Genomic DNA, 16,414 nt, shown 5'->3' on the forward strand with positions numbered 1-16,414 from the left:
ATGCTTTTGTGTCCTGCGATTTAATCCACCAATGTCTAGGTTGAGACAAGTCCCAGCCAAAGCCATGCCTGTGGGAAAGGATTCATGGCCTGCTGACTGGGGACATCTTTTCAAAACCCATTGCAATCTAAAGAGGACTAAAATCAGTATTTTCTGAGGGTTGATGGGGTTGAAAAGAGGAAAAGAAAGGGACCAGGACAAAGAGGTCTGAAGCTGCCTGTGCTCCAGTTGGCATGCCAGAAAACTGGGCTGGGATGCAACAGCCCCATCTCTGCTTCTGCTCTCCCCGCACTGCCGTCTCTCTGCTGCCTCCCTCTCTCTCTGCCTCCTGCCGTTTCAGGACAAGGACCACCTTTCCATCCCTGCCGAGCACCCGGGGGATTTTTGGCAGCACCTGGGCTTTCTGGGGGCTCCCCCAACGCAAACAACAACAACATTCAAAGTGCCTCTCCGCACGCAGCTGCTCCGAGGACAGGTTCAGGTTTCCCCCACCCCCTTCTCCCCATCCCTCCTCGCAACACCCACCTGGCAGCTAGTTAAAAACACTCTTTGGGTTTTTCAGGTGTGTTGGAGGGAGTTACCTGACATATTCCCCCCACCACCCCCCCCTTGCGCTAGATCCTTGATTTCATGGCGATGGGATAAACTAAGAGTAGAAAGCTCTGCAATTATTTGGCTCTAAGGTTTGGGTGCTTGCCCAGCTCTGACACGCACACACACAAGTTCACTCCGCAGCAAGGGCGCGAGCGATGCCTCTCCTCTCCCTCCTCCTCCAGCCCGTCACAGAAGGGCTGGCTCTCCAGCCAGGCAGTTCCACCTCCTCCAACTTTCTCCCTCGCTGCTCCCAACCTGTGCTGCCGGAGTTTCAATCAGAAAAATCCCTTCTTGCAGGAATTTCTTCCAGCCCTCTCCTCTGCTTTGTGAGCGCCATGGACCCCTGGCAGCCGGCGGGGTGCTGCTGCGGGAGGGGGATTTCGGCAGCAAGGGCAGAGAGGCTGTAAACTTCAGGAGAGATCTCTCCTGTTGCAACAGGTAAGGCACGCCGGTGTGGGAAGTTGAAATGACTCAGGGATGGAGGAGGGCATGGAGGATGGAGAGATTTAGCCGTGAAACTGTTTTTGCATGTGAGTAACTTTGACTGGAAATTGTTCCATCCTAAGAATCAGGCTTTGGGATGGAAAGGGATTGCTTTTCATCTGGCAGCTGTAGCATGGGGAGTTACGGGCAGAGCCAGGAAATCTTCAGGTGTGTTTGCTCGAGTTTGCACCTGGGCTTATGTGGGAGACATGGGCACACTGCGGGCAGGTGGGCTGTGAGCAGAGAGAGTGAAAACCTCATCACCAAGCAGAGGGTGAAGGAGAGCTGAGCACAGAGCGCCCAGGTGTGTGCATGGGGCAGGGCTCCTGCAGGAGCAAAGGGATGAGCTCTGCAGAAGCGTGATGGCGCCCAGCTGCGGGCACGGCTCTTGTCTGCACACAACCTCACCTGCTGGGGAGCTCCTCCTGCCCTGTGCTCCCCTCTGGGCTAGCTCACGCCAGGAGGATCCTGGAGGATCCCTGGGGAAAGGCACAGTGCTGGTGTTTCCCAGGTCAGCCCTGGTCTCCCACAACAAGCAGTAGAGCTGGGAGGTGAAATGAAAGTCTCGTGCACCCCAGGCTCTACCCCAGCCTCACCTGCATGCTGGTATGGGCATTTTGCATCACAACAACTTCGTCTGCCATCAGTGATGGCAAACTGAGGTGAACCTCCCTACAAACCCAGTCCCAACTCCAGGCACATGGGAATTATGTCCAGTGTGTGCAGTTGAGAAAAGAGGTGAAAAGGGAGGGGGAGCTGGGAGCTTAAGGCAAACCAGGTCCTTCCAAAGGGGACCTACTGGGGAATCACCCCCCTGCAAGAGTTGGAGGTAGACTCAGTGGAGTACTGTGCTGTGGAGGGGCAAAGATCAGTGGTTACGATATAACTCCAGGTAAAACTCTCTTTAAAAAGTTGGAGCCAACCACAAAGTGTGCAAGGGGCAGCAGGGCTGCAGGGCTCAGGGAGAGCCCAGGCCAGCAGGTTGGCATGCGCTGGACGGAGCCCGCTGCCCTTCCATCCATGCTCATGGCAGGAGCTGTTGCAGAACCACAGAGCCAGGAGGTTATTGGAGCCTCCGGGTGGAAAGCAAACAGGCTGTGGGGCTGCTGGGGAAGGCTGGGCTGTCGTGGTATTCAGGGAGGCAAAAAAACACCAGGCTTTGTACGGTGCGCCCTTATCTCTTCCTAATGTGCAGCACACCTCTCCTTATCTGGGTCAGTTCAGGGACATCCGCCTGTCTGATAAGTGCTGGAGTTGCTCAGCTTCTATAACCCAGCCTCAGGCTCAGCCCCTGCCCCGAACACCGCAGGCACGAGCAGGATCTGCCCTCCCCGAGCCCTTTCCCCACTCCAGCCCTACTCCGTGAGCACATTTCAAACTCGAACACTTGCAGGAACCAGCGCGTCTCCTGGCCCTCCAAACAAACATCGTTCTTAGCAAAGGGAGAGTTCAAAGGAGGCATAACACCTGGAATCAAACATCTGTTAGAAACTACCGTGCTTTGCATCCTACGCTCCTGCCAACTGCTTCCAGGCAAGTGCTGGAGGATCGTTTCAGCCACCTCCATGCTGCAGAAATGGCATTCCCTGCTCAGTGCACCTCCCTTTGTTTTTTGCCACGTGTGAAGTATGCAGCTCAACCCGGAGCAGTGGGCTCACTTCTGTATCATGCACAAGTGTAAGAGGATTAAATACCCTCTGCTATTTTTTTTTCACTGGGTTGGCAACACCAGAACTCCACTGTCTATTAGCGAGTTGATCTGCTGAGCAAGTGATTTTTTTCCCTCAACCACAGTTTTTCCTTGGCAATGGAGCAGGTACTGGTTTATGAGCAAAGAAACTTCATTTCCTAATTCTTGGAAGAGGGAGCTCCAGGGAGGGGCAAGCTGCAAGGGTTGCTAGGAAGGGTTGTAGCTCAGAAATGAACAAGGATTGAAACAAATCAAGCAGTGTATTTTTTTTCTTCCACATAGAGGCCATAATTAAATATGGGAACATATTGCCAACATATTGGTATTGCAGAGGCCAAAAGTATAGTTGTCTCCAGACGAGGTTTTGATCCATTTGGGGTGATAGAACCATAGATGGGTTGGGTTGGAAGGGACCTCAGAGACCATCGGTTCCAAGCCCTCTGCCATGGGCTGGCTGCCCCCCATCAGATCAGGCTGCCCAGGGCCCATTCAACGTGGTGTTGGGGCAACACCTTCAGGGATGGGGCAGTGCCTCCAGAGATGGGTAGTTCCAGTGGGCTCTGTTCAACACAAGAGCCCAAGGACAACGGCTGCTCCAGTGGTACTCTCACACTGGAGCTAGGAAGCAGAAAGACCACATTGCACATCCTTGTATCTCAGGCTCCTCCACTACATCATCAAAACTGGCATTGTTTTGGGGGAAAAATTAGAGAGAGATGGCCAAGCTGTTTGGCCATTGCTGTGTTACAGGGCTATTTCAGACCCTGATGCTGTGACTCAGGCAGCCTGTGCACTATGAATAGGTGCTTGGGATGGCTCAGGCTACCCAGGGCCAGTGCTGTGCAGGTGGCACCAGGTGCTGGTGTCAGTCCCATTGTGTCAGTGCAGGGCATGGTACAGGTGCTGCGATGACGAGATCTTTCAGAAATGTGTTTCTGACACACAGTGCAGAGCAGTGAGTGCTGACAAGGACATGCTGTGACAATGAGAGCAAGCAAACATGCCTGTCTAGGGGTTAATCTTTCCTCTGCTCAGAGCCCAGGTCTGGGCCAGGGGCAGACTTTGAATGGTTTTTATTGGTCTGGGAGGATATTGCTGCATTCAGCAGCAGGGAAATTCTGTGGCACGGCCATCAGCATCATTTTACAAAGATCATGCCCTGATGGGCTCATTCATTCTGTTCTCTGTGTCCTTATGCTGCCTCTGAAGGCACAAGAAAGAAGGAGCAGCGCAAGGCAGACAGATGGCAGCGGAGCTGAGGATGCTGCAGGCAGAGCTGAAAGCTGCTCCCCCTGCTCTCCTCCAGGCACCAGAAGGGAAGAAGCAGCAGGGCGCTGGGCATGGGAAGGAGCAGATCTCTGTATCAGAGCAGGGTTGGTCTGCGAGTGCATGAGAATTGCCCGGGAGGAGAGAAGGAGGGGTGGTGGCCACGGCTGTGCCACAGGGCAGAGTGGTGCAGCCTCACTGAGCACCAGGCTCCTGACACGAGCCATGTGGGCACATGGTCCTCACCTGGCTCTTGGTGCCAAGATGCCCTGATTCCTTCCCAACACATTTCATTGACCATTGGAGAATGGGGAAGAGTGGAAAGGGCATTGGAGGACTGCTGGCATTCAGGTGACACAGCCTGTGTCCTTGGCAGGCTGTGTGAGGTGTCCCAGGGTCAAACAGCTCAGGGTTGGACCTCTCAAACATGGGCTGAGGTGGGAGCTGAGCCCAAACCAGACCCCATATCTCCCGTGGGTCAGAATGGAGCCATGTGCTGGGATCCTAGAAGGGATCTCACAGGCTTTGCAGCACCTAAATAAACAGCTGTTTTGCGAGCAGCAGAATTCATGAAGCTTGGTTGCCTGGGGCACTCACTCTTGTGTGGATTCTCTGATGTCTAATAATGGGGTTGGGCTCACATTAGAGCCTTTTCTTCCAGCTGGGAGTCCTAATTTGGATTTCTCTCCTCTCTCCTGCTGATTTTCACAAGCTTGTGCAAACCCAACTCTTTTCAAATCTTTACCTATCTGTTAACTTTGGTTGAAGCTGGCCAGTGGATCTAGAAAGTGGCAAGGAGAACCGATGATGTGGTCTCCCATGGCCGCTTACCTCAGCACTCTAAAGGCAAGCGAATGATTATCAGAGCAAGATGATTTGCATCCCAAGCCTGAGGAAAATGTGAAAGGTTCAGTATGGGTTTTGTCAGGAGCAGGCAATCAAAAGTGAGACCAGCATCCCTGGTGGCTCTTAACCTGTGCTGATGGTCTGCTGGCGCAACTCATTGGCAGCGAGCGAGGTGCATGGTTAACAGCCTCCATGGGAACTGAATCCCTGAGAGCAGCACCGTCCCGGCTCCAGAGGGGTCAGGGCATGCTCACGTGAGTGCCTGGCAGGATGTGGCTGCCTCGTGTGCCAACACGCCTGGGCTGTGCTCCCTGCTCAGCAGCTCCGTCCCACCTCCCAGCCATTGCATCACAGCACTGGGCAGCAGACCCCATCGGAGCCACCAGTGGGATCTGTTGTACCCTCCTCATTGCCCAGCTGTTCCTGGGCAAGGAGTCACCACTCAGTACCTTCCTGGCTGTCCGTGCACTGGAAGTTTCTGGGCTGTGGGTAGGGTTTACCCCTACTGCAAGTGTCTGGTGTGGGCAGGGAACCACCAGTGAGCAAGGAGTGTAAAAGAAGGGGATTAGGATTAATGCATAAGGATGCTTCCCCACATGCCCATGGCACAAGCAAGTCATCCTCAATGTCACAGATCCTGTGGGACAGCAACCAGTAGAAAAGCAATGCCAGTCCTTAGCAAGGGCTGGGTGGTCAAGATGCTGAGCATAAGGACATGCATCAAGGTGTGAGTCAAAGGAGCTCAGCTCCAACCCCAGGGACAGGAATGATTGGGGGCACTGCCTGTGGCTGGAGGATATTGACGGGGAGCCACAAGGACCACAAATCAACGTGGCAAGGGGACAGGAAAGGAGCTGCCTTGGGATGTGTGGACTTTTCCTCTGGATCCAGCATCTGAGGTGCCAGCAGCTGCAGGATTGCAGTCAGCTGTGATCCATGACTCTAACCAAGAACCCCATTCAGAAATGAGCACCTCCAGGGCTCCCAGGCAGTTACAGCAGTCCCAGGCAGTGTCTCCATTTGTCCTGCTCTCAGGAGAGTGCAAGGCTCCCTCGTCCCTTTGTCCTCCTCCAGGAATCCCAGACCCTCACTGAGGGCTGTACATCCCTGGAGCTGTGTGATTAACTCTTGCTCTGGAGCGATGTTGCAATGCCAAGGCAGATAAAGATCAGTGACCCTTATAACTCTGCAGGAAGCTCAAGCCTGTTCAAGTCCTGTGCCTAACAGATGAGCTCCTGGAGGCTTACAGCAATGACAGAGAGATCTCAGCTATATGACATGTCAAAGCCAGGCATTTCCTGGCTTGGTGCTGACAGCACTACAAAATCAGGTTCTCCCTGGGCTCCTCACAGGGCACTGGCTGAAAATCACACATTGCACATGGAAAAGGGACAGGAGAAAGCCTTTGGCTCCACAGCTAGGTGTTGCCTTGTTCATGGACAGAAGATGGCTTGGAGCTGAAGACACATGAGAGCTGAAATGCAGCAGGAAGAGCAGGAGGACACAGCCAAAGCCACGAGGATGAAACAGTGGGCGAGATGTTTAAGATGGAAGAGGTGGAAGTGGCTGGCTTGTGGAGGCACCATGCAGGAAGAGGTCCATAGAACCAGCCTGGATCTGAGCGTCCCATCAAGGTTGACCAATATTTCGTGTCTGGAGCTTGGGAAGGTGAGATGGGGAAGGAATGGCCTGGCTGCATCCTGGTGAAATCTGCAAGTCTAGGAAAAAGTTCTGCCCATGTGAGCATCATCCCTGAACATGCTGCTGTAGGACTGTCCCGCCAATGGCAGGCCCTCCAAAGTCATCCACAGGTGCTGGAAAACCTTGAGATACACTGAGGAAAGGAGCTCTGTAACTTCAGGGCCAGTCTTCCTTAGTTTTCTGTCCCTGTGTCATCCTCCAGGATGCATTTCTTCTGCATCACTGCAAAACCAACCTCTGCACAACCAAATCAGGAGAGCTAAGCACAGTGCCTGCCACTAGTCCAGGCTCAACCTCCCACTGAAATGCAGCCGAGAATATGGGAACAGCTCCATGCCATCACTTAGCAAGGGATGGACTTGTTTATTTTGCAAAGTCCAAGAGAAACAGTTCAAAAAAAAACAAGCTCACCCCAGAATGCAAACCCCATGGGTCTGGCTTTGTTAGAGACCTGGGGAAGCTTGCCAAAACTGCAAGGTACCGAATGCAGGAGGACCCAATCCCAGCAACATTGCTGCACTGAAAAAATGGCAAGCATTAACCAAGCACCAGTCCAAGTGCAATGTGTACGTGGATTATTTTGATGCTGGGAATCAGAACATCTTATAGACATGGATCACCACCCATACAACAAGCAGGTTTTACAACCTGTGACTTTCCAACATAGAAACCCTGTTGATTGCTTTCTGATTGACCCTTCTCAGAAGTCAGCCATAATTCAGACTGCTCTGACTACTGATAAACCCCATCTGCTCCATTACCCTCCAGTCCAGGAGAAGACAGTGCCCCAACTCCTAATATCACAGGGTCCCATTGCAAAAGCCTTCTAAGATCATCAAATCCAATGATCCACCTAACACAAGTCCGCTCCCTCTTCTCTTTCCCAAACCTCATACCCCACTACCCTACAGGATGTGCTTCCTCTGCTCTCCATTTCTATTACTCTGTGACCACTCAGTTCCACTCCCAGATCTGGACTGCCCCAGCATTGTCTATTTGAGCAATCTCCCTTCATCCTCTGCTCCTAGTGCTGGCAGCCTCCAAGGCATTGGTGTGCTCAGGGTTGGTTTTGGTGGGTATTTATTCCATGTGAGAGGTTGTTTCTTATGATGAAGAAACAAAGGAAGAAATTGAGAGAAAAAAAATGACGATTTTTCTTTACTCTTCTGACCCCAAAACTTTTGGCCAAGCTCTGACTGCAGCCAGCAAGGGGAATGCTGCTCTTGGTGTATTTGGCTTGTTTTGTGTTTGGGGTTTTGCTTGTTTTCAAATGTTCCTCTTGAAGGGGATCAGAAGGTGGTGCTGGGGCCACACCTGCTTGCTGGCAGGCTGCAGCACTGGTCTGCAGCACGACCAAACCCCATCGCAGCCCCCAGGCTTCTCCGGGGTCCGTTTCCCAGCACCATCCACTCACCCTGGTTGGTGGGGCCATGCTCTGCCCCGAGCCCCCCACAGCGCCCCGACCGCCCCACACACCCGCTTTGAACCTCAACGCCGTGTTTGTTCCTTCGTTTCAAACCAACAGATTTGGGCATGTCTCTGACAGAGAATTACAATTTGGATGTTAAATTTAGACGCGTGCTTAGGCTGCGATCAGAGATACAGCGCGTGTTTACTGGCTCTGTGGGTACTTTACATCTACAGGGCTGAGGTCGAAGCCCCTCGAGGCTCTCAGATCGTCGCCTGGTGATTAGGAGGAGGCTGAATCACCACCACTGCTATCTCCCCCAGTCAGAGCATGCCCTCCCTGACTGGCTCCATTCCAGAGAGGGGCTTTCTCCAGCACCCAGCTCCAGGAGAATGTCTGTGCCCAAGGGAGCTGGGTGAGAGAGAAGCAAGGACCTCTCATACCTGGGCAAGGAGCAGGAGTGGAAGTATGCCATCCCTTGAGATAATGGCTGGGGGCTGAGGGAGGGTATTTTAGCTTGTTTCACCCAGTTTTGATGCCTGCAAACTCAAATTCGGAGTTTTCTCTTGTAATATCACCATGCATAGACAAATTAAAGGCAATTGGTACAACACTCCTGTCAGAGGGCTTTCTAGCAATAGTCCTAAAATCTCGTGAGCTCGACAGATAAGATCTTTGATGCTGTCAGCCCTGCCATAGAAAATAAGTAGTTTTCTATATTTCTCTAATAAATCCCACAGGTCTTTTTTCTTCTTTTCTCTTTCCTCCCACCACCAAGATGATCTGAACCCCAGCAGCTCACTCTCATAGAATTGTTAAGATTGAAAAAGACCACTAAGATCATCTAGTCCAACCATCCACCTACCACCATGCCTACCAAACCATGTGCCACGATGATGTCCTTGTAATCTCCAGGTCCAAATGAATATGAAGCTGGTAAAGCTGAAGGTTGATACATGGGAAAGGAGAAGGAGATTTGCAATGTTGTCTCTGTTTGTTAAGAGGCACTGGGCAGGGAAAAGATGCTAGAGAAACACTGATTTAATGACCACACAGCTTTCTGAGCCTAGAAGGAAAGTCTAATGGCTGAGCTTGTATTCCAGATACAGCTGGTGAAATGACACATCTCAGAGCACTGGAGGTGCAGACAGGGGATACACTAATGTTGGGGCTTTGGGCATGGGTCCTGCATTGGAAAGAAAGTATTAGACATCAAGAGCTGACAGTGCTGCCTGCTAGAAAATTCTCCCTTAAGTCTGGCTGTGCCTTTTACTTTTTCAGATTATCTCCAGAGGAAACAAGGCTTCTGCCTCACGCCCTGTCTGTGTTGTTGCTCTCCATCCCCCATAATAAGAAGCCATTGATTGCTTTCAGCCCAGCTTGTAATTGAGAGCAAAGCTCTCAGAAACATGAGGTCATAACTGGTTTTGCAAAACAATTAACTGGACGGAGGTGTATAACCCTGCTAATGTCCCCACAGAGGAAAAACACCAACACGAGCTGAGACCATCTTAGATGTCAGGAAGTCTACAGACAGCAGTCAGGTTCAGGACATTCCAGGAGAGTTTCAGAAGAGTGTTTGCATCTTGTTAAATGCCAGAAAACCCACTCCCTGCTCAAGGTTATCCTCCCTTATGGAATTGCTGGTGTTCAAGAAGGCATGTTCTCTAGCTCTGGCTCTTCTTGTGGTTGTGGAGTTCATAACGTCTCTGCCTTGTGGGTTCTCTGATGTCTTATAAGAGATGAGTTCACATTGCCATTTCAGTACAATTGAATTAAAAAGTCAATTAGCCCAGATACAAAACGATCGGCTTCATTAACTCTGTTGTTCATGAAACAACACTGTATTTTTGTTGCTGTTTTATTCTGCTGTCTTATTCTACTGAATTGTATGTGACTTTTCCTGCTTCCCAGTCCGTGCAGACACACGCGCACCCAGCATGCATACATTTTATTTCCAGGTTCAGCAGTTGAAAATGTTGGAAGGAAGCAGCTCTAGGCAAGTCCCTACATGCTGCCAAACTCTTAGACGCTGCTAAGTAATGAGCAGATTGTTTCAGAACATAGTTTTCAGCTCCTTGGAAGGAACAACGTGCCTTTTTGTATCCTTGTCCTCCATGATTTTCTTTCATACACTGCATTTCTGACTACGGTGTGTTTTCTAGAAATGCAATGATGTTGCCATAAAAGAGTCTGAATTTTGTCACCTACGGAAAGTCTAAATTGCATAAACTTCCTCTGATGTTTTCACTTCATACTGACTTGCTGCACTCAGTTTGAGGCCATTCCTCTCAATGACCACAGCAGTGAGATTGCTGGGTGATTGGCACATGCCTACCAAGGGAAAAGGGGTTTGAATGGAGCATCAAATATACAGCTTTGTGCTTATCAGCAGTTCATCTCAGTGAGAGAATGTGACACACGTTGCTAGTTAGGCTCCAATAATTTATTCCTAACATTCGAATTGACTTATAAACTGAACTAGTTCTGGCTTTTAAAGAGATGAGTCTTGAAAAAGTGTCTGGAAAAACAAGTCTTCCCTGTTTAAATTAGGAATGTGCCAAATGACTGGCAGGTACTTGATATGTAATTTAAATTTAAAAGAGGAAGAAACAGCTCTAGATAAAGATCTTCTGGGATATCTATGGGAAATATATGCACCTATATTTAGCTCATCTTTGGCTTCAACCCCTGCATGCACACACAGCAGCACACACCAAGCTTTTGAAAAGAGCAGGCCTTGATCCTTTAACGAGCCCTGCAAAGCTGCCTAATAAAGCTACATCCTTGTTAATCATGGGTGCATTCTCCAGTTCCTTCTGTGACATCAAACTCATGACTTTGATACACACATTCGCAGAGATGAATCGGAAAACCACAGGTTTTCACCAGTTGTTGGAGAAGGCAGTGGATGCTGGGTGGTCATGGGTGGTGGGGATCCTGAGCCTGGGGCTTTGCCATCAGGAGGAGGAACCAGGGGCAACATGGTGGAAGTGTCTTGCTACAGATCTGCTCTTTCAGGCAGCACAAGAGAGGGATCCCTGATACTCAAGGCCAGGTTGGATGGAATCCTGTGCAGCTTGACCTGGTGGCTGGCAACTCTGCCCATGGCATGAGGGACTGGAGCTCGATGATCTTTGAGGTCCCCCCCCAGCCTAAGCCATTCTATGATCCTATGACTTTTCCTCTAGCACACTGGCTTTGATAAAAACGGTCCCTCTTCCATACGTGCCAGAATTCATGATGCTCTTCCTTTAATCCCTGCAGGACTGAGGAGACACCACACCATGGAAATCATTACCAAGAGGAACTTCCTGAGTTTTGCTGTTTTACTGGTGCACTGCACGATCCGTGACGCAAGCTGTGAGAAAGGCAACACTTCCCCTCTGCACTTCACCCACTTCTTCTACAATGCCACCATCTACGAGAACTCAGCTCCTAAGACTTACGTGGAGAGCTATGTCAAAATGGGTATTTACAAGACTGACCCCGAGTGGGACATCAGATACAGAATAGCTTCTGGAGACAGCAGTGGTCTCTTCAAAACGGAGGAGCATGTCATTGGGGATTTTTGCTTCTTGAGAATAAGAACTAGGAGCAGCAACACAGCACTTTTAAACCGAGAGGTCAAAGATAGCTATATGTTAATAATCAAGGCCACAGAGAACACCTTTGCCTATGAAGCCTGGGCCAAAGTTTTAATCCACATTCTTGACAGAAATGATTTGAAACCTCTCTTTTCACCGCCTTCCTACAAAGTGTCCATCAGAGAAGACACTCCTCTGAAAACAGTGGTCAGCACACTCAGTGCCACGGATGCCGATGCTGGCCAGAACGCAGAGTTCTACTACGCCCTCAACACAAAGTCAGACCTGTTCACCATCCACCCCACCACAGGAGCAGTTGTGACCACTGGTAGGCTGAACAGCACCCATCGAGGCAGGCACCACCTGCAAGTTTTAGCTGTGGACAGAATGAGAAAGATCCTGGAGGGGAATGGCTTTGGGAACCTGGCTAGTCTCATGATCCAAGTGGAGCCCTCAGCCAGGAAACCCCCCTCTATCTCCTCAGTGAAAGTGGCATTGCCTGACTCGGCCGAAGACCTTGTCTATGCAAGCCTGTCTGTAGAAAGCGGTGACTCAGAAGCAGGGATAGATTCAGTAGACTTTATAGATGGAGATCCAGGAAGGCATTTCGCAGTCATCAGATCCTACTTTGGAAGCACGGAGTTCATGATTGTGGCAATAAAAGAGATCGATTGGCTACTTCACCCTTTTGGTTTCAACCTCAGTCTACAAGCCAAGGACAAGAATAAACCACCACTTTTCTCTCCTGTTAGAGTTATACATATACCTCCTTCCAAGTATGTCTCTGCCAGATTTGAGAAAGAAGTCTACCGAGTCCAGCTCAGTGAATTTTCCCCACCTGGAAGTCAAGTTGCTATGGTGAAGATTACACCAATCCTTCCAAATCTTAAATATGTTTTGAGACCTACTCCTGACAGCACAAATTTTAAAATCAATCCTCACACTGGATTGATTACTACTGTCAGAGCAATGGACTTCCACGAGCAATCTAATTTTCAACTTGAAGTTGCAACCACTAACAGTCACACATCTGCAACTGTTATCATTGACATCACTGACTGCAACAACCATGCTCCAAGTTTTAGTCAGTCTTCATACCGTGGGGCTTTTGATGAGAATGTTCCTCCTGGCACCAGTGTCCTAACAGTGAGAGCTACAGACGAAGATGAAGGAGACAATGGCTTTGTAACCTACACCATAGCCAACCAGAAATCAGTTCCCTTTGTCATCGACCCGTATTCTGGCGTAATTTCCACCTCCAAGTCAATGGACTATGAGTTGATGCAGAGATGGTATCACCTGCGAGTGTGGGCATCAGATTGGGGCTCACCCTTCCGCCATGAAACGGAGGTGTACGTTTCCCTCATGCTCAGCAACGTCAACGACAACGCTCCTGTGTTTGAGAAGGCAAGCTGCAGTGGCAGCATCCCACGGGACTTTCCTGTTGGGAATCCTGTGGCCACAGTCTCTGCAATCGATAGTGATGAGCTGCAGCGTATCAAGTATGAAATCAAGTCTGGCAATGAGTTACGGCATTTTGAACTGAATCCCATCTCTGGGGTAATATCTCTTAGAATATCTCTGAGAGATCTTCCTTCTGAACAGCCACTCTTCTACTCTTTGAAAATAACTGCAACAGATGGGGAGAACTATGCTTTGCCAACATCTGTAAATATCACTGTGGTCAGCCAAGGTCTCCCTGTTAAAATGCAGTGTGAGGAAACAGGAGTATTGAAACAACTGACAGAAACTATCATACACTCCATTGAGTCTCAGGCTCAAGGCCAAGGGCAGGATGATGAAACAACTCTAAATTTGCACCTTATAAACCATAATGCTCCAAAATTTGATGACAGCTTTCCACGATCTATTGATATCATAGAGAATGTTCCCATCAACTCAACTATTGCTGACCTTTCAGCTGTTGATCCTGATACTGGTTTTAATGGGAAACTGGTCTATGTGATCTCAGACGGAAATGTTGACAGCTGCTTTACCATTGACCTGGAACTAGGTCTCCTCCAAGTCCTTTCTCCTTTAGATCATGAACGAACCAGTTTCTACATTCTTAACATTACTGTGTATGACCTTGGCACACCACAAAAATCATCTTGGAAACTCCTGGCTGTGAATGTCTTGGATACCAATGATAATACGCCTAGATTCCCACAAGGTGCCTACTGGGTGACAGTACCTGAAAATGTAGCAACAGGGACAACAATAGCTCAGTTGAAAGCGGAAGACGCTGATACAGATGATAATGGGAGAGTAAAATATTCTCTCCTAACCCCCACTGACAAGTTTGCCATCAACAGTGTCACTGGAGAAGTGACAGTTACAGGTGTCCTGGATAGAGAATTGTGGCCTTGCTATGCACTGAAAATAAAAGCTGGGGACCAGCCCAAAACAGGCTATGAGCTGTTCTCCGTTGCAGATCTCACTGTGACTCTGGAGGATGTAAATGACAACGACCCACACTGCCTCCCAGCCCTGAACAGCGTGAAGGTCCCAGAGGACCTGCCTGTAGGAACCATCCTCCTCTTTTTGGAGGCTTTTGACCCCGATGCTGGCTCTGGGGGAGAGGTGAGGTACAGCCTTGTTAATGATGAGGAGATGATGTTTCACATAGACAAGCTGACTGGAGCACTGCGGTTAGAGAAGGAGTTGGACTATGAGAAGAAGGACTCTTACAATCTAACCGTGCAGGTCAGTGACAGTGGGAAGCCCGTCTCTCGCTCTTCCCTCTGCCACCTGGAAGTGAACGTCCTTGATGTCAATGAGAACTTGTACCCACCGCGCTTTGCCTCCTTTGTCTTCAAAGGCTGGGTGCAGGAGAACAGCCCTGAGGGCACATCCGTGATGATGGTCACAGCAAAGGATATTGATAAGGGGAAAGATGGAGAGGTTCAGTATTTCCTCCGAGAGGGCACTGGCCTGTCCGTCTTCAGCATTGAGAAGGACACAGGTAATAACAGCTTTATTTAAATATTTACCTCAGAGGCTGAAACAACATGCTGTGTTTTGCCTGATTTTTTGACCCAATGCGTTCAAATCCTCTGCTTTTCCTGCAGGGATTTATGATGTGTAACCCTGTATACGGGGAGGAGCAAGTAGGGTTTGTCTCCTTTAAACAGCGTAAAATCCATGTCAACCCTCACCCAAACTGCCCAGGCCTTCCCCTTCACATTTGCACCAAATTACCTCCAACACAAGCAAGCCCCTATCTGCCACACAGTGTCACAGCATGCAAGGCTGGTGCCAATGTTTATATCTCCATGAAACACAGTAAGCAGACCAGGAATGCAAACTGGTGTAGCACTGAAGACAAAGTGGTCTGAGTTCTGCAGATGCCTCACAAGCACTCTCTTTCATTGTAGGCACCATCAGGACCATCGGACCACTTGATCGAGAAGGGACATCTCACTACTGGCTGACAGTGCTAGCCCTAGACCTGGGAACAGTTCCTCTGTCTTCTGCAACTGAAATTTACATTGAAGTCACAGATACCAATGACAACCCTCCTCAGATGTCCAGACCTGTTTATTATGCCTCTGTGATGGAGAATTCCCCACCAAACACATCTGTCCTTCAGCTCGATGCTTTAGACCCAGACTCTAGCTCAGAGGGAAAACTGACTTTTCACATCCTAACTGGAAATCCTCAAGGACTCTTCACCATTAACCTTGTGACAGGTAAGAGTGGCCCAACTCAACTCTGGTTTTTGAGTCTTTCCAATGCCTAGAAGATGCTATGTGCTCAATAGAAACAGCCCACACAGCTGCACTGTCACACCTTCCTTCTGATGGAAAAGTCCATCTCCAAATACACTGTGTGGAGGCTGACCACTGAAACCCTCCACCTGGAGGCTGCCATTTGCAGCCAGATGGCACGAATGTGTTGTGTTCAAAGCCCTTCATAGAACCAAGGATATTTTTTTTTGTTCTTCCCCCTTATAAACAACCGAGCTGTTGCACAGCCTGAGCCAGGAAACACCCTACTGGAGGTGACTGTTTGCTCCTGAGAGCCAGTGAGGCAGGATTAATAAAAACGAATCCCATTGCCTCTAAAGGTTCCACCCATCCCCCGGTTCCATTAGCGCAGTCAGTGCAGTAAGCCTCTGCTGCCATCTTCCTAGACTGTATCTTTCATCTGGGGATTAATTACCAGATCTTTCAGAACCATCAAAAATCAGTTGATGTTTACTGTAAACAGCTTCCTTAAACTATCCCAGAGCGCTGACATCGGGCCAGTCTGGCAGGGAAAGCTGCTCCGTGCCCTTCGCTCTATCAGCTCCTGGGAGGAGAGGGAAGGGAGGGCACAAAGCCTGGGTTTGGGAGAGGATTAATTGTATGACTTTGATCTCCTGCGGGTGATAAAAGCGGTTCACTACTGCAGTGGGAGAGAAGCCTGCTCTCAAAGGGGAAGGAGCGGGATGTACAGTAAAAGGCTGAGGCAGTGACATTAGCTGATGGCTCACTCCGGTGTGAGCGCAGCCCTATGAAGCTGGACTCCAAGGTCACTGTGTTTCATGCTAAAACAATCAACACTGGCCAAATCCAAACATTTACTAGTGAGGTACCTCACCTCTAAGCCAATGCTTTAATTCCCATCTTAGACAAAAAAAGCTCTTTCAGGTGTGAGTCATCTCCTATCCATCTCTCTCTGCAGTCAGATAATTTGCATGTGAAGAGTGATATGTTTGTCAGTCCTGTAAGAAGCTCGTGAGATGATCTTATCTCCTGGCCAGTTGCTGGAGGTCTCTTCTTTAAACCCTGAGTGTGAGGTTGCTTGAAGGCCTGCTTCCAAGCCTGACGAGGATTCAGTTCTCCTTTCCTTACA

At 49.5% G+C, this 16,414-nt stretch overlaps 2 protein-coding genes across 3 annotated transcripts in view; both read left to right on the forward strand.

The window, feature by feature from the left end:
* Nucleotides 1-16,414, forward strand: part of LOC125699990 (SPARC) — a 123,152-nt gene that overhangs the window by 28,549 nt on the left and 78,189 nt on the right. The window lies entirely within an intron of this gene.
* The window catches only part of FAT2 (FAT atypical cadherin 2), a 48,068-nt gene continuing 32,448 nt past the window's right edge, over nucleotides 795-16,414 (forward strand). Inside the window, exons 1-3 of the mRNA XM_048960090.1 lie at nucleotides 795-1,032; nucleotides 11,256-14,540; nucleotides 14,953-15,267. Coding sequence (XP_048816047.1) covers nucleotides 11,276-14,540; nucleotides 14,953-15,267 — 3,580 coding nt within the window. The 5' untranslated portion in view covers nucleotides 795-1,032; nucleotides 11,256-11,275. The remainder of the gene's footprint in view (nucleotides 1,033-11,255; nucleotides 14,541-14,952; nucleotides 15,268-16,414) is intronic.

This window comes from Lagopus muta, chromosome 14 (genome assembly GCF_023343835.1).
Source record: "Lagopus muta isolate bLagMut1 chromosome 14, bLagMut1 primary, whole genome shotgun sequence".
NCBI classification, from domain to species: domain Eukaryota; kingdom Metazoa; phylum Chordata; class Aves; order Galliformes; family Phasianidae; genus Lagopus; species Lagopus muta.